The sequence below is a fragment of the Arachis ipaensis genome, chromosome B8 (assembly GCF_059453495.1).
Source record: "Arachis ipaensis isolate K30076 ecotype BB chromosome B8, ASM5945349v1, whole genome shotgun sequence".
In the NCBI taxonomy this organism is placed as follows: domain Eukaryota; kingdom Viridiplantae; phylum Streptophyta; class Magnoliopsida; order Fabales; family Fabaceae; genus Arachis; species Arachis ipaensis.
Window position 1 is genome coordinate 132133977 of NC_142443.1, and position 24470 is coordinate 132158446.

Genomic DNA, 24470 nt, shown 5'->3' on the forward strand with positions numbered 1-24470 from the left:
AGCATAAGACTCCGTGTGGTAGGGTGTTACAGATAGAGTGTTTTAAAATCATCAGAAAATTTAGGTAGCAAATAGTACTTATATTTCTCTTATTCTAAAAGTGGATAATCCTGAAACTATAGTGCATTTCCAACCTATTGGGTTATGCAATGTCTCATATAAGCTTATTACCAAGATTTTGCCGTAAAGGTTAAAAGAAGTTATGCCTAAGCTGATTAGTTCCTCGCAATCTAGCTTCGTTCCGGGGAGGCAAAACGCTAATAATATCTTAATTACACAAGAAGTTCTACAATCTATGCGGTCTAAGAAGGAGGATGGTGATTTTATGGCTATTAAAATTGATCTCAAAGCTAATATTCCAGAGAATATGGTTGATATGATCTATCACTGCTATTCTTCGGCGGAGATGAAAGTTCTGTGAAATGATACTCCGTCAACATCTTTTATGCCCTCTAGAGGTATTCGGCATGGGGATCCTATCTCCCCTTATTTATTTGTGCTGTGTATTGATGAGCGCCTATCCCAAATCATTTCTTTTGCGGTTGAGCATCATTTTTGGGAACCGATTACTCTTAATAGAGGGGGACTGGGTTTTTCTCATATTTGTTTTGCTGATAACATTGTCTTATTTTCGAAAGCTACTACAGAGCAGGTGCAAGTGGTGCAGGGTATCTTAGACCATTTTTTCTGTTGTTCAGGCAAGAAGGTTAATTTTTCTAAATTTTATGTCTTCTTCTCTGATAATATGCATTTGGAAAGGAAACGTAACCTTAGTAATATTCTTGGGATGAGACTTACGACTGATTTTGGCAAGTATTTGGGAGTTCTTTTGCTACGTGGAAGGGCATGAAAGGAAGACTTCCAATTCATTCTTGATAGAATGTTGAATTGGCTCAATTCTTCAAAAGCTCAGAATCTTTCTTTGGCAAGTAGAATCACTCTAGCGCAATCTGCATTATCCACTATTATGTCTTATGTTATGTATATGAAGCTTCCTTTGAACATTTGTGATAGAATTGATAGTATTTTCTATAATTTAATCTAGGGAGGAGACAGTTTGGTTAATAAACATCATCTCCTTAGTTGGGGCAAGATTTGTTCGCCGAAATCTCAAGGGGGTCTCGGCTTCAGACTAACGAGAGTTTTGAATAAAGCTAATTTGATAAAATTAGCCTAGAAGCTTGTTCATGATCGGAAAGCCCTTTGAGTCAAAGTGATGCAAAGTAAATATGGGTGTGAAGAAGCACTCCTTCCTAGGATTAAACATCTCAGAACCACATCGAATGGTTGGCAAGGTATCCATTCGGTATGGAAAGATTTCGAAAACAATCTTATTTGGAGGATCGATTCTGGAGCTGAGTTTAACTTTTGGTCTAACTAATGGATTCCTAATATTCGGAGAAATGTTGATTTTGCTTAGCCGAATGTCACCGAGGAGATATTAGATGATCAAGTTTGTGAATACGTGATTGATGGCAATTGGAACTTTGACCATATTGTGACCCTATTGGGGAAAGATTGGTATCCCATTTTTGCGTCCATCAAGTCTCCCGAACCAGAGTTAGGCGTTGATTGCTTGACTTGGCTCCATGTTGCAAATGGTATTTTTTCGATTACATCGGCTTGTGTTGTCTATTCAAATCCTGCGAATGAGTCAAATACTTCTCTCTTTTCTAGAATTTTGAAGCTGGAGGTTCTGCAGCGATTGAGATCTTTCTGTTGGCTTGTTGCGAATCAAGCGCTTTTGACGAATGAGTAGTGTGTTAGAAGACATATGGCAAAGTTTGATGGATGTGCTATTTGTGGGGAAGCTCCTGAATCTTTGCTCCACATGCTCGGTTATTATAGAGTTGCGAGAAAAACGTAAATGAGCATTGATAATAGTTTGGGTTCCAGTAATTTTTTTAACTCTCATCTTTTGTGTTGGTTGTTAGAAAATTGATCACCCAAATCTCTTTCTTAAGGGCAGTCTTGGCCCCTTCTTTTTATCACAACAATAAATTCCTTATGGTACCAAAGAAATAAATTCATTTTTTATGTTGGAGATGTTATTAAGGAAGATATAAGATGGCCAATGTTGCTCTCCACCTTACTAAGGATTTTCAGTATACTCAAGATGAGACTAGTTGAGTTCAGCAGATTGTAATGTTAAAAAACAGATTAAGTGGATCCCTCCTGATTCTCCATTTGTCAAGTTGAATACGGATGGTTTGATGTTTAAAAATGGGAGAGATGCTTGTGGTGGTATCATTAGAGATAATGATGGTCAGTTCCTGACTTATTTTAGTGCAAACTTAGCTTTCTCCATGGTTACTTTAGCAGAACTTTAGGATATTTTAATGGGGGTAGAGTTGGCTGTGAGTCTTGCTATGATCATGTTTCTATTGAAGTTAATTCGGCTGTTGCTGTTCGTCTTCTTCTGCATGATGACATTGATTTGCATTCATCTAAAGTTCTTATTCTAGCTGTTAGGGAGAGGTGCAACATGTTATCATGTTGGCAGATTAAACATCAATTTAGAGAGGTAACTCTTGTGCAGATGGATTGGCTAATTATGGTCGGTTTATCCTTTGGCCGTCATATTTTTCTTAGTTTACCTCCCTGTATTTCACTGTAAATTCCTTAAACATTTCTTTTTCTAGAACAATCGTAATCTAGTTTGTTTTTTTTTTGGCGTTCTTGCCCCGCAGCCAATAAAAAAAAAGTTTAACCTATTTAAGATAAGTTTATTGAGCTAAATGAACCAACTCTTTTTATATTTTTTTTATTTTTAATTAAAAAATTAAAAAAATAATTTTTGAACTAAACTACTAATTTTGGGCCAATTTTTCTTTCAATGTATTATTGGATTGAAATTTTAAATATTTTTATTAAAACTTAAAGTATTTAGGTTGAATTGTTAAAAAATAATTAAAAACATTAAAAAAGAAAGAAAAATTTAAACAGATTAAACAGATCGGTCTGCTTATTTTATAGGTGAACTCATTTATTTCACGAATTAATCAGATTAAAGTATTAAACCCATTGAATTTCATTTTTACGGACGTAGTATCAAAATTAAAAATCTGTCTGTTTAAAATATTAAACGGACGAAGTTAACGGACTTGGCCCAAACAGTCTTATTTTAAGGTCTCACCTATCCCCTTTTTTAACTTTTAATCTATAATTTTATTTTTCAAACAAAAGAGAAAAGAAAAAAGCACTGTGCCGCCAAAATACGAACTCTATCACACTCAGAAAAAGCTTCATCGATCGCTTTCGCCATGGCCAACGCCAAAAGCAACAGGTGCATTTCCTAACTCTTCTGATTCCTCTTCCATCGTTGCATTTTCTTTTTTCAACCGTTTCTCTTAGGGTTACAGTTTCTTAAATATTCAGTGTCAACTTTTTCCAACTACTTTCTTTAGAGTTTTCTCACCTTTTTTTTTCTCTTTCTTTTACTTTTTTTTTTTTGCTTCCATTAGAAATATCATGTATTATCTTTTTTATGCTAGTGAAAGGAATTCTTTCTGTGCAGATAATGAAATATCTCTAAACATAGGGTCTTGCATAGTTCTCCTTCTACATTGTTAACGTTTTCAATGAATTTCCTCGCTTCTTGGATTATTTTATTTGTTTCATTTTATTTATTTTATTGATGAAATTGTGTAAAAAGGTTGCAAGTTCTATGTTTTAGGGTTTAGGGTTTCTCTGCTTTGGCATTGTCACTTTCTTCATTGAATTCATAACTTATTATTTGATTTATTTCCTTATCCATGAATTGCTTTAGAGTTTGCAAGTTCTATGTTTTAGGGTTTGATCTATGATCTGATTCTGACAGTGATTTTATTTTAGAGTTTAACTTAATAGTGCATTGCTAATCCTTTCAATGAATTCCACTTATTAGTTGATTTTGATTTGATTTGATTTTATTGTTTGATCCATGCTTTTTTTAGATTTTGCAAGTTCTATGCCCGTGGAACATGTTTGAAAGGGGAGCTGTGTTGCTTCTCCCATGAGAGAAATGAGGCTTCTTCAGATGTAGGTGACGACTTTACAATTCTTGTATCTTCAGATGTAGGAGACTATATACCTACTAATTAATATATAATCTTTTTGTTCACACTTTGGTTTCTCCTTTGATAAACAGATTTGCTTGTTCTATCAGAAGGGCTACTGTGCTTATGGCAGTCAATGCAGGAATAGGCATGTCAAACCATCACAAGCATCAGCATCAGCAAATGGACCTGTATCTTTGGTTTCACAATCTGCCATGACTCATAGTGCTGCTAAGGGAAAGTTTACTTGGGTTCGGAAGGCGGATACGAAAGTGTTGTCACCAACTGACAAACACACTAGTAGCTTACAACACAAGAATCAACATTCTCAAGGGACTCATTGTGAAGTTGGTGAATCGAGCACTGCTGCTATGCTGGATGAGAATTTGTTCTGTGAATTTGATGCGGCCAACTGCACCTCAGGGGATAAGTGTACCAAAATTCATGGAATCCTCTGCTTGTACTGCAGAAAGCCTTGTCTGCATCCAACCAATCTGAAACAAAGGTCGAACCACTTTAAGATATGCAAGGAAAAGGCTGAGATAATGAAGAATAGTCAAGATATAGAATGCAGTGTTTGCCTGGAGCGCGTTCTGCTGAAGCCTAGACCATCTCGGCGCAAGTTTGGTTTGCTATCTGAATGTGACCATCCTTTCTGTTTAGATTGCATCATCAGTTGGCGCAATTTGGCCCCAACCAATGCAATGGACTGCCCTGTGTGCCGCAAGCATTCATCTTTTTATGTTCAAAGTGACATTTGGTATGCTACAAAGGAAGAAAAACAGGCAATTATTGACAATTACAAGGCGAACTGCAAGTAATTTCTTCTCTATTTTTCTTTCTTCTGCAGAGTCTTTATTTGGAATTGAATGTTTAGTGATTGGTTTGTTTCCTTGAAATTATCTTTGGCAACTGGTTGAGTTGATCTAATAAGATGCATGCATCTAAATATGGTCTGTTATCCTGTTTAGTTCACTTTACTCAAATTAGTGAACTCGGGTCCACTAATATGCATTCATTGCACCGGAGTCCATATTTTCTTGTTGAAAAGAGCTCTTACACTCAGTTGAGTCTAATTAACGAACTATCTGATGATCATGATTATTTTTTATCTTTTTCCAGGTTGATTGATTGCAAGTATTTTAAATTTGGAACCAGGCAGTGCCCTTATGGAACTAGTTGTATGTATAAGGTAATCGAGCTTCCATCTCTCGTAGTTTCTTTTATTTTATCCATGCCTCATTTTGAACGTGGCTATGTAAGCAATATCAGACATAGAGCAATAAAATGCTGTCTCCGTGTCTCTCTTTTCATTAAGATGGATATTCTCACTATGTCTTTCTATGCACCTATACATGTTCTCTAAAGCTCTGTCAGGTTTCTGCCCCAAGATGGAAATATATAGAAATAGAAATAGAAAAACAAAGACAGAAAGATGTTTGGAAAGAAGGAAATATATAGAAACAGGAAAAAAATTGTTTTATAGACAGAAATTTACATATTTTCTTCACAATCCAAAATGGGGGACACAACAACGGACAGAGACGGAAATTTTTATCGGTTAAGAATGGTGTTGGAAGAAAGTAGATGGTGGTTTGGTGTCGATGGTAAGAAGATGGAAGCAAAACTGACTCTTAAATTTTTCTATCTTTGTATCCTTGTTTTGCCAAACAAGATACAGAGACAATTTTTTATGTCTATCCCAATGTCTGTCTCCAGCTCCATATTTATGTTTCAGTACAATATCCAAACAGAGCTTAATTGTGTTTTGTCACTCCTTGAATTGGATTACACATAACCTTTTGTTACAAAATCAACATGACCATATTAGCATTTTATAATCTGCAAAACTCCTTCCAACCAAATGCAGCTTGATTTCTAACCAGATGTGTAATGAAGATGTGTTGAGAGTATATTCCCTTGAATTTTTTATTTTTGAAATCAGAGCGTTTAAATAGCTGATAACTGATGCCTCATTGCCAAATGTTCATGAGAATCTTAATAATAACAAATCCAAAATGAATAGAAAGTTCTCCTTTTTTAGTCACTTCTGAATCTTTGCTTTGTTTATTGACATATTAATATTGTTTATTTATTTATTTTATTGCAACAGTTTAGCAAATGACCACCCTGATGATATTTTGAATCTTGCTTTCAGCATGCTGTAAAACCTGTCTTGCGCGAACAGAGGCAAAACAGGCCACGACCTCAAATTGGAGGAGACAATCTCAACGAATATGACATCATGTCTCAGCTCAGTGAATTTGATTTGCATCCTCATGAGTTTTATTCTATCTTGAAAGACATGGAGTGGTTCGATGATATGAGTGCAATGGAGAAGATGGCTTTAGCTGATGAACTGGCTGGTCCTACTTACGGAGATTCACATTTCTTTCCTCAGGATGATTTCTTTGATAGTGATGATGATTTTGATGATGAAGAATTCGATCCTATTGATGCTGCAATATCATCAATGATGATGTCTGGTATGCCAGTATTTGGATTCAGTGATGACGAATACAGCGACAATGAAGCCAGGGATGGCAAAGACAGTGATGGCAAATCCATTGATGATGATTAATGGATTTAATTAAGGTTTAGTTATAATGCCGTCTTTAACTTGCTTTTGAAGAATTTGAACACTAGCTGACTGTCTACAACTTTAGGAATCAACAAAATGCTGTATGATGGTGAAATTTATTTTGCAGCCTAATATTCATGTCTGTCTGTCTTTGGAATTTTCTTGTTATATATATATTGTTAGCTCAGCAATAGAATTATAATGCAACAATAATGGAAGAAAGAAATCTGTGAGAATATGTATTGAAAGATTCAGCAAATGCAAAAGTATGATGGTCACATCCCTTACTTTGAGTCTAGGGAAATTAGACTCCTCACTCTCAAGTTGTTATTCTTCTCTGCTGTCATTCTATTCTCCCCATACAATATAACCCTTTCTTGAATATCCCCATCCTAACTAACTCCTCTGCCTTCCTTTACAATGCTTTCCATTTACTTCCCCATCTAGTAATCCTCCATCCAATTGAGGGGTTTTCTCACTCTCTTACCAACTGGGCCTGCTTCCTTAGTTGATCCGACTTCAAGTTCTGTAATCTCTTCAATTGGGCTGGTTTGTGAGGCTGAGTTGGAGCGCTTGTATCAGCTATCCCCTCCCCGACAATGACCTTGCTCTTAAGGTCCAACTCTGGAAACATATACAGCAGCTAGTGGAAGTCCACCCAAGTTGTCTCCTCCTGTGGTAAGCCCTCCTAATCCACAAGGACCTGGTCCACTTGTTTTCCATCTCTCGAGACGGAGTGCTTCCCTAAAATCGCCGTAGGTGCTCGTTAGAATGCTGTGGGTGCTGCAGCCAGCACCAGGGTCGAGGCAGTACGCCACCTTCCCAACACGTTGCAGGATGTGGTTAAAGAAGCGTTTGCCAAGCTTTGGATGCTCCTTATGGAAGAGGGATATTTGACGATAAGGCTTCAACTTGAGCAAAACCCAATCCCCCTTTTTGAATTCCTTGTCACAACGGTGTTGGTCTGCTTGTTTCTTCATCCGGGTTCTTGCTTGGTGCAGGTAGAAACCCAACTCATCATTCAATATCTCACGGGTTCTCAAAAAGAGATCGACTTCTAGCACTGGGGAAGCGACAGGGCAGTAGCCAGAGGGCAAGTTCATTGGGAAATCGTGCAACGCCTCATGCGGTGTCATCTTGTAGAGTGAAATGAGCTATTATAGCAAAATTTGGCCCTGGGAGGAAAGGCCACCCATTGTTGCGGCTGCGAATGAGAGAAAGCACATAGGTACTGCTCAAGGGAACGATTAATGACCTCAATCTGACAATCACTTTGTGAATAATATGCCGTAGTGTAACATAGTTTGGGTGCCGGTCAAAGAGGCTGCACCAGAAGCGATTGAGGAAGACTGAAAACGGGGTCTCAGTAAAAAATAATGAGATAGCGAAAGTCGTGTAATTTAACCACTGATGCAATAAAGACTTGCCACTAAACTCGTAGTGAAGTCGGCTCTCAGAGGTTCAAAATGAGCAGTTTTGCTGAAGCGATCAACCACCATCATAATAGCATAACCTGCTGACTTGGGTAACTGAACAATAAAGTCCATTAAAAGTTCTATCCATGGTCCACACGGCATAGGTAAGGGATTGAGGAGTCCTTGAGATTTGGAAGTTATGTATTTGGTAGATTGGCATGTGCTGCATTGCTGAACAAATTTGTACATATCTCTACGTAGGCCTAGCCAAAAAAATAAATCACCAATAACCTTATAAGTCTTAAGTACCTTAGGATGCCCTGTCATAGGCGTCGCATGAAATTCAGTAAGTAGCTGAGTACAAAAGCCCTCAAAACCTGGCACCCAGATCTTCCCTTTATACATAAGCAGCCCTTCTTGCAATAGATACTCTGGAGGAAATGCTCCCTTCTTATATTGCTCAATCAGTAACTGAGTGTTAGGGTCCTCCCACGTAACCCAAGAGTGATGGAGTCAATGAGGTATTGACAGTTGAGAAGGCTTGAAGACAGGTGATAAACTCCAATTTTGTAGTTTATCTTGTGTTGAATTTAGTGAATTTTATCAATTTATCTCACATTTATTCAATGAAATAGCATGGTTTTGTGAATTTCTCCTAACTTGTGCTTAAGAGTAAAAACATGCTTTTTAGACTTTTAAATTGCTAAATTTAATTCACTTTAATTCCATGCCTTAATGTGTTTGATGTAATGATTTCAGCAAGCCTCAAAGGGTTCTTCACCCTGTCTTGATAAAGCATCAGCAGCTAAGTTCATCTTGCCAGATCGATACACTACCTCACAGTCGAATCCCAATAACTTTGTAAGGTAATACTGCCGTTTTAGTATAAGGACCACTTGGTTCATGAGTTAACAAAGACCCTAATGATCGGTCTTAATACAGAACCGACGCCCCAGCAAGTAGTGCCGCCACTTGGCCACTGCCTAGATAATAGCATAAAGCTCCCGAATATAAGCGAAGCAATTGACAAGCGCTGGTTAAGCTTTTTACTAAAGTAAGCTATAGGATGTCCCTTCTGTGATAGTATTGCTCCTATGCCATGACCCGAGGCATCCATCTCGACCATGAAAGGTTAAGAGAAATTTGGAAGAGCCAACATTGATGTGTGTGTCAGGGTTGATTTGAGTCTCTCAAAGGCAAGGTCAACTGTGTGGCTCCAATGGAAGTTGTTGTGCTTGAGAAGTTCTGTCAATGGGACAGCGAGGTGTGCATATTTAGCCACAAAGCGATGGTAATACCCTGTGAAGTCAAGGAATCCATGCAGCTGTTTCAGGTTGGAAGGCCTGGGCCAATCGACGATGGCAGCAATCTTAGAATTATCTACCTGAACTCCATGTTTAGTCACCACATGCCCCAAATACTCAACTTGTTGCTAACAAAAAACACATTTAGAGAACTTGGCAAGGAAGTGGTGTTGCTGCAACACAGCGAGGGCTGTCTTAAGGTGATGTAAGTGCTCTTCTTTGAATTTACTGTAAATTAGAATATCATAAAAAAATACAGTGATGAACATCCAGACATAAGGGCCAAAGACTTTGTTTATAGTGGCTTGGAAGGTGAAAGGAGCATTGGTGAGACCAAAGGGCATAACAACAAATTCGTAAGGTCCTAAATGAGTTCGGAAAGACGTCTTTAGAATGTCGCTGTCATGCACTCGAATTTGGTGATACCCCGAACACAAGTCTACCTTAGAGAAATATTCTACACCACACAACTCATCAAGAATTTCATCAATGGTGGGAATTGAAAACTTGGCTTTTATTGTAATGGCATTGAAAGCACGATAATTGACACAAAAACGCCAACTCCTATCCTTTTTCCGTACTAGCAACACCGAACTAAAAAAGGCACTATGATTCTCTCGAATGTCCCGGCTTACAGCATCTCTGCCACTAATTTCTCAATCTCCTCTTTTTGGTAATGGGGTAATGATAGAGGCAAACATTCACCAGATCAACACCTGATGCAAATGTTGTTCGATATCCCGTGGTGGAAGTAATTGATTAGGTTCTTGAAACACCTTTTGTTATTCATGTAGTAATTTTAGCACTTACTCATCTAGTTTTGGTGATTCTGAAGCAGGGTCAGTTGGTTCAAGCATAAATGGAGGAAGGAAGCAATCACATCAGTCGTTATTATTTTATTAAGAGCCCTGTTTTCAATTGCCCCAGGTTGGAACAATTGATCACCCTGAAGCTTAACATGCATATCCCCAATCTTAAATTCCATCATCAAGTTCAAATAGTCCATAGTTACATCGCCTAACTGCATTAGTCACAGTGTCCCAACACCACGTGTATATAAATTGGTGCATAATCCATAAGTCTAGGCATTAGGATTTTTTATTTTAATAAATTAATTAATTATAATAATTATTGAAATAAATAATTTTAAAAATATTTACCGAAATAAATATCACTCTCTTATTTTGTTTACAATGTAAATGAGATAATTTTGTATATATCTCGTTTAGAGTGTAAATAATATATGTGCAGTTTTTCAATTTTTGTATATATTGTTTACAATGTAAACGAGATATATGTATTTATAAATAATTAAATATAATTTTTAAAAATAATAAAAAATATTAATGATTTAAATTGGATAAAATTCTTAAAAATGAAACGTTTTAAATAATAAAGAAGATGGACCATTTTAAATAATAAGAAGATAAACAGTCTATTTTAAATGATAAGAAAAATAAACAGTCTATTAAAAATAAGCACATTTGTATGTGAAAGCATAAGTGCACCGTTAAATTACCCATTATTAATACGATTACCTTTTTTTCTGACTATCCACTACTAATATGATCGTTTCTAACTGACAAAATTTTTAAATTTTTTATGTACTCTCTTGAATATTAATTTTTAAATTCAAATTATATATATTTCAAATTTTGTTTGTTATATAGGAGTACATAAAAATTTGAAATATAATTTAAATATAATTATATTTAAATTTTGTTTGTTGTATGAAAATATATTTGAAGGATGAGAAACATGAAATTGATGCACAATAAATAAAACAGAAAAAAATGAGGAGAGAATTGAAACCGTTATCTCCTACTCTTTTTCTTTTTATTTATTTCCATCAACCTCTCCTAACAATTGGCAACGGTTATCTCCCAACCTCTCTCTTTTATTTATCTCCCCAACGCACAATTAAAACGGTTATCTCCCCATTCTTTTTCTATTTTATTTATCCATCAACTTCATGCTTCTCTTTCAATTTTTAGGAGTAGACACAATTACCATATTTATTCTCATCATGGAACCTGAACATTATATGAGTTCGTTTTTTTAAATCAATCTAATTCGATTTATAATTTTGGGTTAAGTACTAATTTCGTCCTTAAGGTCTAGCGTAGGGTGAAAATTAAAATCGTCCACCTTTTTGACTAAATTGTCCTTAACTATTAATAAAAATAATATTAAAAAAAAAAAAAAAAAAAAAAAACAAAACCCCACCCCCACTTCCCAGTCGTCTCTTCCCCCCATCCCCAATCCCCTTCCTCCTACTCCTTTCCCCCATAAAATTCCTCAACAATAGCCCCTCCTCTTAATTTTTGTTTGGAATAAAGTTTGTTGCAGCAAAAGCTATGCCTGAAAGCAACCTAATCTCCTTGCTTAGTTCGGTAATGGCAGGGTTAACGATCTTTTCATTGGCCATACCTTTGTCGCAGGTGTCGGGGCCATCGCTGGCGACCTTGGCATCATAATTTGCAGTCATGGGATCTTCCTTGATCTCGCCAAGGGCACTCTTGAAGGATCCAACGACGCTATCATAGTCGAATCCGGCGCATTGTTGAAGCGCCAGGGACTTGCTCTTCTTTGCCAACTCCGTAAGGAATTTTTGTCCCTCATTGCCCTTGTTCATGCCCAACTCAAGGATGGCTTGTGAGAGCTGAACAATGTTCTTTGCTGATAGCATCTTAGGGTTTGATTTCATTATGTCCATGCATTTCGCCCTTTCTGTTGCTATAGTGTGACAAATTTGAATCATCAATTTTTGGAGGTGAAGGACAATAATGATGGGAATTAAAAACTAATGATGGTGATGGAGATGGCATTTGGAGTGAGGAGTGGGAGAGTTCAAAGAGACTAGAAAGTAGGAGAAAGGAGATTGGGAGTGGGGAGTGGGGGTTGGGGGAAGAGACGAAGAGATGCTTGAAAGTGAGGGTGGGGTGGGATTTTTTTTAATATTATTTTTATTAATAGTTAAGGTAATTTAGTAAAAAAAAAAATAATTGAAGTAGAAAAAGACGATTTTATAACATTTTGTAAGATTGAGGATGATTTTAGTAACAAAAAATGTCGGGATGATTTTGATTTTTACTCCATACTTTAGGGACAAAATTAGTACTTAACCCTATAATTTAATTTAAAATTTTTTATGTATTTTTTTTTAGTATTAATTGATCAAATATATCATTTTAATCTCTTCTACCAACTTTTTAAGTACTAATTGCATACTAAAAATTTAGATTATTAATATTATTAATATTTTTTTATTATTTTAAAAAAATATATTTTTATATTTATAAATACATATATCTCGTTTACACTATGAAAATTGAAAAACTACACAAGATAAGAAATGAGTATTTATTTTGATAAATATTTTTTAAATTATTTATTTTAATAATTATTATAATTAATTTATTTATTAAAATAAAAAATCCCTAGCATTATAGCTCTTTAAAAAATTACTTTGTATTTTTTTCTTTTTAAAAATTATAAGTTCATTGCAAAATATTTTCAAAAATTTCTTTAACACTATTACTTTTTAATTTTTTATACATCTATAAGTTTATTACAAAATTTTTCGACACCTCAATTACGGAGTCAATAAAGTTGAAGATTTTATAATTCTTTTTCAATCAGTAGCCAAGGTGTCCATGAAACAGTCAAACCTTTTGTCTCGATTTGACAAATAAACGCTTACTGGCCTGATTTGATTGGGTCTTATGTCTCATTCAAACTCACTTAATATCTTGTCCAAAAAAAAAACAATAAAAAAACGCTTAATCTCCGACCAAAAACGGAATACTCCCATAATCTTTTTAAAACTTGTAATTTTCAATTCATAATAAAGCATAAGACTTTTAAAACAATATTTATTTTGTATTGGAATATTTTATTTTGTTATTTTCACAATTTTTTTTTCTAACGATAAACCAAACCCAAGTTGATTATTAAACTCATTGGCTCGTTGCCAACTTCAATGAGTTATATAGAATAAATAACCCGTTAAAATTTGAGTATAATCTTAACAACGATTGAGCATTGAACATTTTATATGTGGAATGAGACTCACTTTTTTTATATTTGATTTAGGCATCTTAGTTGTAGGTACTATAAGTAAACACTTTTAAATAAAAGTAGGTAGAATTACACTAAACTACAATCAATCTCGAAAGAAATAGTAAAGTATTCTAAACCTTAAATCTTAATGTGAAAAAGGTTTCCACCAAAATCAACAATTCTGAAATCATTTGGGTTTGTTCCAAATAGCAGCTAATGTAACCTCTAACTGTGGAAGAAGTAAACATTCTATCAGTTACACCAACATTGTTGTAATTAACTAATAGCCTTATTTAAACATGACATTACTAATTAAGAAAACAAAATTATGCATATCTGTCTCCAACTAAATCATCGTGTGTATTGTTTCTCAGTTTTTGTTATATTTATGAGCTGGCTAATAAACATTAGTCTTTATTTTGGTCATGGCATTGTTTTGAACTTTATAATATATAGAAAAGAACGATACTTTATTGCGGCTAAAGCTGTTACGAAACCATATGAAAACAAACAATGCATTCATGCTGCCGAAAGATTAGTCCAACAACAAAGTAGTGACGTATCTTATTGTCCAAGTTACTGGTTTTCCTTCCTTTCCCATTATTCTTTTTCTTCAAAACACAACCACCCAAAAAAAGGAAAAAGTAAAACAAATACAAAATAAATAAAAAAAGCATTCAACTTTTATTAACTTACACCCGTGATTCGTTGTTATTGTCTCCAGTAGCATGTATACAACAAAAATTCCTAAAATAGGTGAATCTTAGTTTTCATCCTTATAATTTTTATTCTGTCTTAAAAGAAGTTAGAAGTTTATTTATTCTGATTTTGTGATTAGTCTTCTCTACTAAAAACTTACATGCTAGCTAGTCCATGCCCTCTTTTATTAGTTTTAATGCTACATCTTTTCAAACCTAGTTGTTCACCACACTAACCTCTTAATTCATTCAATGTAATTCACTTTATTCATTTCAACCTTACTAACACTGCATTTGAATAATTCAATAGAGAAATTTCAACCAAAAACCTTCAACTTTCTTTCGTAATTATATAAAAATTTTAGTTTAGTTTTTTCTTTTAAATTTTTAATTTAATCTGTTCATATTACAAAGTTAATTATTGACTTCTACCTAAAATTTATCGAAGTTAATTAAGCATACTCTAATCTTGCCCATACAACATGAAACTGTAAGAAACAGAGATAACAAACAGTGGCATAGGAGCAATAAGAAGAAAAATGAAGAATGAAAAGTATCAATAATAATGAGCTGTGTATTTATATATAATATAATCATATATTACATCGTAATAAAATATAGACATGAATGACACTATGAGGATCATATCAGAATCCCTCTTATTTCCCTCTATCACCTACAACAAATTAATAATAATAATAAATCATAGCTAATCAAGAATAATACATGAAAATCTCATCATAATAATAATAATAATAACAACGAACTCTCTCTGTATACATAGATAATCACTCCGTAAAAAAGAAGTCAATCAAATTTAGTTCTTCAACACGGCAAGCATGGAAACCACCAACGAGGCAACCATCATTGCCGCCGAGCCGGAAATGGATCCAGCTGCTCCGGCGTCAGGAGACGGCGCCGGAGACGAAGCTGGAGACAAGTCTTGTGCGGAAGCAGAAAGTGCGAACAGAGCAACACAGAGTACGACGGCGAATGTTCTGAATGATGCCATTGCTGAGTTGAGTTTGAGAAAATGAAAGAATGAAAGAAAGCTGAAGACTAGAGAATGAATGTGAAGAAGAGTGTGAGGGATGAAAAGAAAGGGAAAGAGGAAGGAGTATTTATAGGGAGATGTAGGAGGGGTGGGGCCCAGTGAAACGTGGACAGCTGGCAAAGGGTGGGTGGGTGTGTGTGGCCCATGAACATGAGGAAGGAACGTGTCTTGTTGGCGCGTCACGCGTGAACCCTCTATGGCGGTTGCTTACCCGGTATTCAATGATACATCAATCTACATAAGTATAGTTTTTTTTTTTTTTTTTTTTTTAAATTAACAATATTAATTAGGTTAGGGATGTTATATATATGCTAGCATATTAATATTCGAGACTATATGATATTTTTAATAATGATATGATATTTTTATTTATCAAATACAAAATAAAATACTTGTACTTTTGAAAATTTATCAAACCAAATTTATATACAATAAAAAGTATTTTAGAAAATAAAATAGTGTACAAAATTTTATTTATATCCTCATATTAACTTCATAAAATCTCAAATTAAATTTTGATGATTAATAAATTAAAAATATAATTTAATAATTTTTTAAAGAATAATATTATATGTATAATTTTTTTGACAATTAAATCTAACTAAGTTAGTTAAACTACAATAAAGTCATTCTCAAAATAAAATGTATAACAATCCAGATCACCTGCTAGCACGATATTGTCCGCTTTGGCACACAAAGTCTCACGGTTTTGTCTTTGACGATAGGGATGATAGCCGAATCTCCCCACACTCACTCGTTAAAATGCGTCATGTTAGGGAGAGGTATCTACACCTTTATAAGGCATGCTTCGTTCCCCTCCCCAACCAATGTGTGCCTTACAATCCACCCCCTAAGGGAGTCCAGCGCCCTCGCTGGCACATCAATCCGGGTCCGGCTCTGATACCATCTGTAACAGCCCAGATCACCCGCTAGCACGATATTGTCCGCTTTGGCACATAAGACCTCACGGTTTTGCCCTTGACGATAGGGATGATAGCCGAATCTCCCCACACTCACTCGTCAAAACACGTCATGCTAGGGAGATGTATCCACACCCATATAAGCTAAGGCATGTTTCGTTCCCCTCTCCAACCGATGTGGGCCTTACAAAATGCGTGACACACTGACATGCGCTTCAGTGCTTCACTAGCGTATAATTCAAAGAGCTTGCACTACATGTACAAGTTTTTTTACACTTTTTGCAACACACAAATTTTTAAAGTATAGCATACAAAAATTAGAACATAACACAAACTTATCAATATAGCACACAAATTTTTGAATCATAACACACAAATTTTTGCTACTCTAAAATTTATGTGTATATTTTTTTATTGAGTTCTATTAGATATATTTTTTTCTCCCTCTTTCTTCATGGTATGTAAATCGATCACCATTCATTGCAAGCCAATGTTACATTATAGGTTCCATTTTTCAAAAAACACATACATACAAAAAGGTGCTATTGACATTCTCTTTAAGTATGTCACCATGGCTCATCGCTATTAACTTTATGTGCAATTCCATCATTTTTTGGTGGTTAGGATCCGCAGAGAGTGTGGCACGACAATCTTCAAGTGCAACCAATACATTTTCTTTGTGTTCATGGAATGCTACCCTTAGATGCAAGAGGTGCAAATCAGCTTTGAATGCAATGGCTCTTGAAACGTTTAGCGATGGCATCGTTTTTCTTGCAGTTGTCCATTAACGCTGCAAACACCATACCAGATCACATATGTAAATTAAACAAAGTGAAACAACACACATCCTTTTATTTTTATAGCATACAAGTAATCGAAACTAATAGCTTGGTAGCTCAAACTAATTTGACAGATAACATTAAACAAATTCTGATTTATCATAGCACACAAATATTTAAGCGTAGTACACAATTTGTTCAGCATAACACACAAATTCATGTATATAGCACAAAAATCAGAATCATAGAATAACACTAATTTTTTAAACAATTCAATTACAGAAAACTAATATCATCATAAATAACCATAATAAAAAAAATAAAAATATATACAATAGCACATAAATATCGAGTATAGAAAAACAACACAAGTAATCGAAGCTAATAACTTGGTAACTCACACTAATTTGTCAGAAAATCATTACACAAATTCTGATTTATTACAGTACACAAATATTTAAGCATAGCACACATTTTTGTCAATATAACAAACAAATTCACACATATAGCACACAAATTACATAGAAAAATAATATAAAAGGCATTCGTACCTTTTCAAATTCACTCAATAAAAAAGATACATCCAATTCACAAAGAAAAAAAAATTAAACAACAACAAAAAAAAACAATGGTGACAGCGACAATAGTGACGACGGTAGTGGTAATAGTGGCGGCAGCAACGAAAACGACGTTGGAGGAGGAAGAGGAGGAGGAGGAAGAAGAGGAGGAGGAGAAGGAGGAGGAGGAAAAGAAGGAAAAATGTGACTGAAATTTAAATTTTAATAACTTGATTAATTTGGTTAATGAAAATACTTGGATACCTAGCATTTTGTTTTAAAATTGCCATCTAATTATACTTAAAAAGTTTCTATTTAAATAATATAAACAAATTAAGTAAATTCTAAATATATATGAGAAAGCGTTAAACAACTTTGTACTTCATAGATTTTTTTTTTTATAAATTGATCTAGTAGATCTCTAATCCTAAAAAAATAAAAATAAAAAAAGAATACCTGAAGTTATTAGATTAATAGATTATCCAATTTGAGTTTTACTTAAAAAATTCACTTGAATAACTAAACTTCTTAAATTGGTGGATATTCAATATGAATCATTGCTTAGTCTTGAGAATTTTTGTAAAAAAAATATCTAAAATTTTTAAGTTGATAATGAGTCAATTTGAGTTATTTTGTAAGTGTGAGGAGAATTGAAAAAACGTAACACTTTTAGGTTGGTGGAGCATTCGATTCGAATATTATCTAAAAAAAATCAATAGAACTTATAAAATTTTTGGGTCAAGTTGCGATTCAATTTGAACCAAATGCTTATTTTGAGAAGATTTGACGAAAGAATGTCATTTATACACTCATTCTAATAATAAACCAAAACTTTCAAATTACTTGAGAATTAGACAGAAATATTTTATATCAAATTAGTATACATCGTCTATATACATCTTTTATTTAAACTCTTATCTCTTTATTTTTAAAATTTATCATTTATATTGTGTGTAAAAGTGGATTTTAATTTTATTCAAAATACCTCAATAAGCCTTTTATTTTTGAAAGTTTTTTTAAGTTAATTTAAACTTCAAAAAATATGCTTTATAACCTATCTAAATATTTCAAATATTTTTTGAGGAACCTCATATAAAGCTTTTGAAGTTATACACACTAATATTTTCTAATGCAAACGAATTTTAAGATTTGAAAAGTTTTTATTTTTTAATATCTTGTTTCAAATTTAAAAAGTTTATAAAAGTTTGTCAGTCAATTATCATTATATTAGGTTGCGTTTGTTTCTAAAAATAGAGACATAAAATTTAATATTTTTATATTTTATTTGATAATAAATTAAAATAAATTATAAAAATTTAATTTATTATTTTTTTATTTAAAAAATTTAAAAAAAAAATATAATAATAAAAATATAATTATAAAAAATTAACAAAAATAATAAAAAAAATAAAAAATAAATTACATCTCTTGTTAACATTTTTGTATCCTTTTTATTAATATGAATATAAAATATATTAATTTAATATTTTTAAACATAATATCTCTATTTATATTTCATTTGTCAAATATAATTTTATATTTCTATATCTCTATTTTAATAATTCTGTTCCAGTAAACAAACGCAGTGTTATAGTTTATTATAATGAGTTAATGACAACTACCAATGGCACCTCAACAAGATTGCAAGGAATTCATGACTTTCGAGAAGGACCAAGTAATAGCTCTTCATGTAACCACCAACTTCCCCTGTATACACATGTTGGTTATGGTAGTTTGTCCACTTAGCTTTTTCAGGTTTATACCAAACTTCACTATGTTTTTCTTTATAATAATAATAATAATAATAAAATTTTAAATAAAACGTAAAACAACAAAATAAAACTTATCTAATGTATACTTTGTTATATTTGTTTATCTTTTAAAAAATAATGTAACTTAACAACAATAAAAAAATCAGTTACGCACACATGTACGAAGTATATCTGTCGAACTGCAAATATATTTGTTAATTATAGTATACTTTCAATGTTACAAAGCATTTTTCTTCTAAATTTTCAGTCTATTTTTAAATCCAAAATATGTTCATATATATGGAACTATTGATATACTATTCTAAACTAATTTTTGTTTTATAGGTTTGATATTAAATTACTATAAATATTTTAAATAATTAAATTAATATTTTCTTAATTTTTGTGTTTACAAAGGTGAATTATATTTCTAAACATAGAAATTCTTAGTTTCAGATTTTAAGACCTATAAAATTAATCTTGATATAAAACTAATAGTAAAAGATGTGCTATCTATTATCTAATGTTAAACCAAAATTTGGATTAAAGTACCATTATCATTTTTGGTGAATGATTAAAGTATCATAATTGGTTGCTTACTCTGATGGTGATTCTCTCTCTAGAATGCTCGTTGTCTCTCTAGAAAATTGATGTGTGGTTGTAATGTGTTGTGTTGGTCTTCGGCCGCTACACTAAACAGCTAAAGATTCGTTGACACTGCAATGTGGACACTTTTGCTTAGTCTTTCAACTTCACAAGCCATGTAATTAAAGCCTCCTACCTTTCCCTTCATTATGTCAATCACTCAATTAATACGGGGAAATTGTAATAAGTAATCATCTGCTCATAGTTTTAAGTTAGCAAACTCTTTAAATAATAAGTTTAATTTTTATGTATATTTATTTAATTATATTTATTTTTTAGATGATTATTTATAAAATTAATAAAAATATAATTTTTATTATATAATTAGATACACATATAAAATTATTTTATATTGATAATATGTCAAAATTAAATTTTAAAACAATAATTTAAAAAATCAAATTACACATTTATAGTTCTGATATGTTTTCTTGAAAGTAAAATGAGAAATTTTTTTTAAAAAAAAGTATAGGTAGACAATGAAAATACAAAACAATGTAAACAATGGATATATCGAATGTTCATTTCACTAGATGTGCATATGGTTATTCTAATATTAAGATTTAGGTGGTTAATTTAGAAGTGTAATATATTTTGATTTAATTGGTGGTTGTTCATGTTGTTCAAAAAAGTTATTGGTTACCTAAGATAGTCCTTTTTTTAAATATAAATCTCAAATAAAACGCTAATTTAATTTTGCAATTAATATTACTCCTCGTTTTGTTTGACTCGGTTTTTTTTTTTTTTGAAAAAAGTGAGCTCAACACAGTAAAGTGGAGCACGTATGAACAAGATAACAACAGAGAAGTCAAAATAAATAAAATAAAGTAAATTAAAGAGACATAACTATGAAGTAGATTCCGTTGTCATCTCCGGCATTGCCATCAACAACCAAACGGATCTACGCCACACCATTCCTTATAACTCAGAAACGACTTATGCTTGATTCCATCAACACCTGCCTCCAATTTTTGGAAGATTTTGTTATTCCGTTCTAACCAAATGTTCCAGATAACCGCAAAGAATCCTATCTGCCACTTCTTTCTCTCAGAACTATGACCAGACACTTCCATCCAACTCTCAAACAGCTCTTTGACAGTCTCCGGAATAGCCCAAGCTATGTCTGCACCTGCCAACCAAGCGCACCACACCTGCCAAGTGAAGTCACAACCAAGAAACAAATGGTGCACAAATTCTATTTCTTTTTTACACAAAACACAAATATTATCGCTATGTCGTATGATTCCTAGCCTACTCAGTCTCTCTTTAGTATTGATCGTGCCTATTAGGACAAACCATGCAAAAAGCTCTACTCTTGGAGGAACCAATCATCTCCAAATGGCACTAGTAAAACTGTAACTTGTGATATCTTCTGGGAGGGTCTCATTCTGCAGCACCTGCACAAAAGAATTAGTAGAATAGATACCTTTTTTTTTTTTTTATCAAATTTCCACACAATTGTGTCCTCTCTACTAGGCAGTGGCGGAGCTTAGTTCAGACAAGGGGGGGCCATGGCCCCCCCAAACTTTTTATAAAAAATTTAGTAGTACTTTTTCAGAAGATAAAAAATAGTTCAATTGACTTAAATACTTTACTATGACTTAAAGTATCTAATAAATTCAATAAACAACACTCTCTCTATCTTTAAGTTCAAATATAAAAAATAGATATTTTTATTTATTTAATTTAATATTATTTTATATTTTACTATTTATTTAATTTAATTTTTTATATAATAAAAAATAATAGAATATTCAATAAGTATTAATATTATTGTATTTGTATAAATTGATAAAAAAAATTCAATAAATATTATAAATTTTAATATTTGTCCTTCTAACTTCTTCTTTACATATTTTACAAATTTTTATATAAAATAATAATGAAAAATCAAAGAATTGATACATTTTTTAAGAGAAAGACTAATATTTAAGAAGGAGAACATATAACTTTTACAATATCAACACCTGTAGATAGTTCTTCTACTTTAATGAATCACAAAGAAAGTGAGATATAACTTTCAAAAGTTCAAAAAATTACATCTGATGACTTTAACTGACGCATGAGCAAGTAGAGTTAGTAGGTTAATTATATTAGTTAATTGTAATAAGGGAATATAAGTCCCATATTGTTTAGGATAGTGAACTTTGTGTTATATTTTAGTCCCACATCGTCCGAGTCATGAAGGCTTTTCCTTCCCCTACTAGTATAAATAACTCATGTACCTTTTATTTATGAAATTGAGTTGAAGTTGATTTTGGAATATGAAATAAGCTGTGTGTTTATTTTTCTCTAGACTCTTTGAGAGTAAGAGGTGCATCCTTGGCTTGGCCGACCAATGTGAGTTTATGGCTATTTTCACCATAATAAGGTTACTAACCTCGCCAAAATTGGTGAATCTAAACTATGTCACCATAGTGGGGTTGTTAACCTCGCTAAGATTGGTATTCCAAGCGACGTTAACCTCGCCAAGATTGGTATCCCAAGCAACGTCCCGGCGTCAGTTTGGTATCAGAGCAAGGTCGGTCCTTGTGGCCTTCACCTTGCTTTAGTGGAATTTTATTTGATTTGTGGGTGTAGGTTTTTGGCATGGATTCGCCAATGAAATCTTTTTGGTGTAGATAGTAGAGTTAGTAGGTTAATTATATTAGTTAATTGTAATAAGGGAATACAAGTCCCATATTGTTTAAGATAGTGAATTTTGTGTTATGAATTAGTCCCACATCGTCCAAGTTATGAAGGCTTTTCCTTCTCCCACTAGTATAAATAACTCATGTACCTTTTATTTATGAAATAGAGTTGAAGTTGATTTTTGAATATGAAATAAGCTGTGTGCTTATTTTCCTCTAGGCTCTTTGAGAGTAAGAGGTGCATCCTTGGCTTGGCCAACTAAGATGGGTTTATGGCTATTTTCACCATAGTGGGGTTGCTAACCTCGCCAAGATTGGTGAATCTAAACTATGTCACCATAGTGGGGTTGTTAACCTCGCCAAGATTGGTGATCCAAGCGACGTCCTGGCGTCATTAACCTTAACTTTTTGGAACGAGATCTTGAAAAACGGCTTTAAATTTGGCAATATCACCCAAACCAGAGAGATGAGATTAGACGAGCTTATCTTAAATGGGGTTCATATTAAAAATATTTTGACAATTATTTTCTATCTGGCCCCCCCAAAATTTTGTTTCAAGTTTCGCCACTGCTACTAGGCAACATTCTTACTAGTCGCAGTCGGTCATGGAGTTGATTGAGCAACTCAAGTTTCCATTGGAATAACTCTCTCCTCCACTGAAAGTTCCACACCCATTCTATCACATCCCAGAACCCACAATCCCCTACCATAGATCCTTGTTGATTTGAAACAGAGAAGAGTCTCGAAAAACTATCTTTTAACGTACCACCTTGTAGCTAATCATCCTACCAAAAACGAGTACACCTGTCATTTTCCATCTCCATAGCCAAACCACCTTGTTTGACTCGGTTATGACATGTGCCAAGTAGAAAATTAGAATTTTTAACTTTTAGATTTTTTTAATTAAAATAATCAATGACGAATTTAGAAATTTTGTAGAGAATGGTCAAAATTTGAAATATTATATAATTAAATTAGTGTATATATTTATACAATGTACAAAAAATATCTTTTTTTATATTTATGTCTGAAAATGCTCCCAACTTTTGTTATCGACAAAAATGTATTTCAAAAATGTATTTTCAAATTTTCAACTTTTAACTCTAATCCCCCTCCTCTTTCAAAATCAGAAAGCCATCTCTGTGAAGAGTGGTTGCCAACAATGGCAGATAAAGTGTTCCTTCTTCTCCATTTTTGAATCGTCCTCTCTCTCTTTCTTTTTCTTCCATCTTCGCACTTTTCTCCTTCCTCTTCAATCCTTACCGATATCTCTCTCTTCTCTGTCATTCTTCTCTCTCTTCTGTGCATCAATGGTGGCTCCTCCTTTTGCCACCGCGAACTCCATCTTCTCCTCCCCTCTCTTTCTTCTTATTCTTCTTCGGGAGGTTTCTGGTTTTAGGAAGTAGCAACTCTGAGTTCTTTATTTTCTGCAACCACAGCTTCATCACTGCTGAGTCCCTTCCTCTTCCAAACGTCATGTCTTCATCTTCTTCTTCTCTCGGCGTCATTGTCCTCTTCTTCTCCTCCTGATGATGCGTCTTCGTCATCTTCTCCTCCAGTACCTCCAGAATCAAATTAGTGTTCTATGTTATTTACAACAAAAATAGTAATCTGGGATTGAGAAATTGACGATTTTTGGTGAAGAAGGTTATGAGGAATTAGAGTTTTATTTTGAATTTATACATATTCTATTCTTCGATTTGATCTGTGATTGTTCTTTTTTGTGATTTTGAAGAGGATAATGGCTAGATTATGTTGGTGGTTCATGGCCGACGAAGGTACTGCAGATAGTGAGTGAGTGAATTAGAGGGTGGGTGAGTAGTTTTATGGGTTCTTGTTGTTGTTGTTGGTAGAAAGAGACTTAGAAATGTTGAATGAAAAAGAATGGAGATATAATTTTGGAAGTGAAAAATTGGAAAACAAGAGAGAGAGAGAGAAATTTGGAAGATTAGGAAAATTGGAAAAATTAGGGTTTTAATTTGAAATTTGAAATCCTAAATTTTAAACGGGGCCACATCATTAGTTATAAATGCCACA

At 33.3% G+C, this 24470-nt stretch overlaps 2 protein-coding genes across 4 annotated transcripts; one reads left to right on the top strand and one right to left on the bottom strand.

The window, feature by feature from the left end:
- The first annotated feature begins 1345 nt into the window (after positions 1-1345).
- Positions 1346-6775, top strand: LOC107613765 (E3 ubiquitin-protein ligase makorin). 3 transcript variants are annotated; one of them, XM_088496042.1, is made up of 6 exons: positions 1346-2524; positions 3187-3286; positions 3936-4020; positions 4130-4854; positions 5160-5229; positions 6196-6775. In XM_088496042.1, exons 2-6 carry the CDS (start codon positions 3264-3266, stop codon positions 6616-6618), a joined length of 1326 nt encoding a protein of 441 aa, XP_088352168.1. In that variant the 5' UTR covers positions 1346-2524; positions 3187-3263; the 3' UTR covers positions 6619-6775. The 3 variants fall into 3 exon arrangements, with proteins under 3 accessions (XP_088352168.1, XP_016171386.1, XP_020965548.1); XM_016315900.3 differs by lacking the exon at positions 1346-2524 and having other exon boundaries at positions 3157-3286; XM_021109889.2 differs by lacking the exons at positions 1346-2524; positions 3187-3286 and having other exon boundaries at positions 3307-4024.
- A 4838-nt stretch (positions 6776-11613) lies between these two features.
- On the bottom strand, positions 11614-12254 carry LOC148549884 (pectinesterase inhibitor 2-like). Its single transcript, XM_088497496.1, has one exon. It carries the CDS (start codon positions 12096-12098, stop codon positions 11655-11657), a length of 444 nt encoding a protein of 147 aa, XP_088353622.1. The 5' UTR covers positions 12099-12254; the 3' UTR covers positions 11614-11654.
- Between the last annotated feature and the right edge of the window lie 12216 nt (positions 12255-24470).

Bases quoted from the DNA above. Each gene is read 5' to 3' on its own strand.
- LOC107613765 (XM_088496042.1), top strand. From the start codon at position 3,264: ATGGCCAACGCCAAAAGCAACAG. The intron at 3,287-3,935 runs GTGCATTTCCTA...TGCTTTTTTTAG, and splicing joins GCCAACGCCAAAAGCAACAG to ATTTTGCAAGTTCTATGCCC. The intron at 4,021-4,129 runs GTAGGTGACGAC...TTTGATAAACAG, and splicing joins GAAATGAGGCTTCTTCAGAT to ATTTGCTTGTTCTATCAGAA.
- LOC148549884 (XM_088497496.1), bottom strand. From the start codon at position 12,098: ATGATTCAAATTTGTCACACTATAGCAACAGAAAGGGCGAAATGCATG.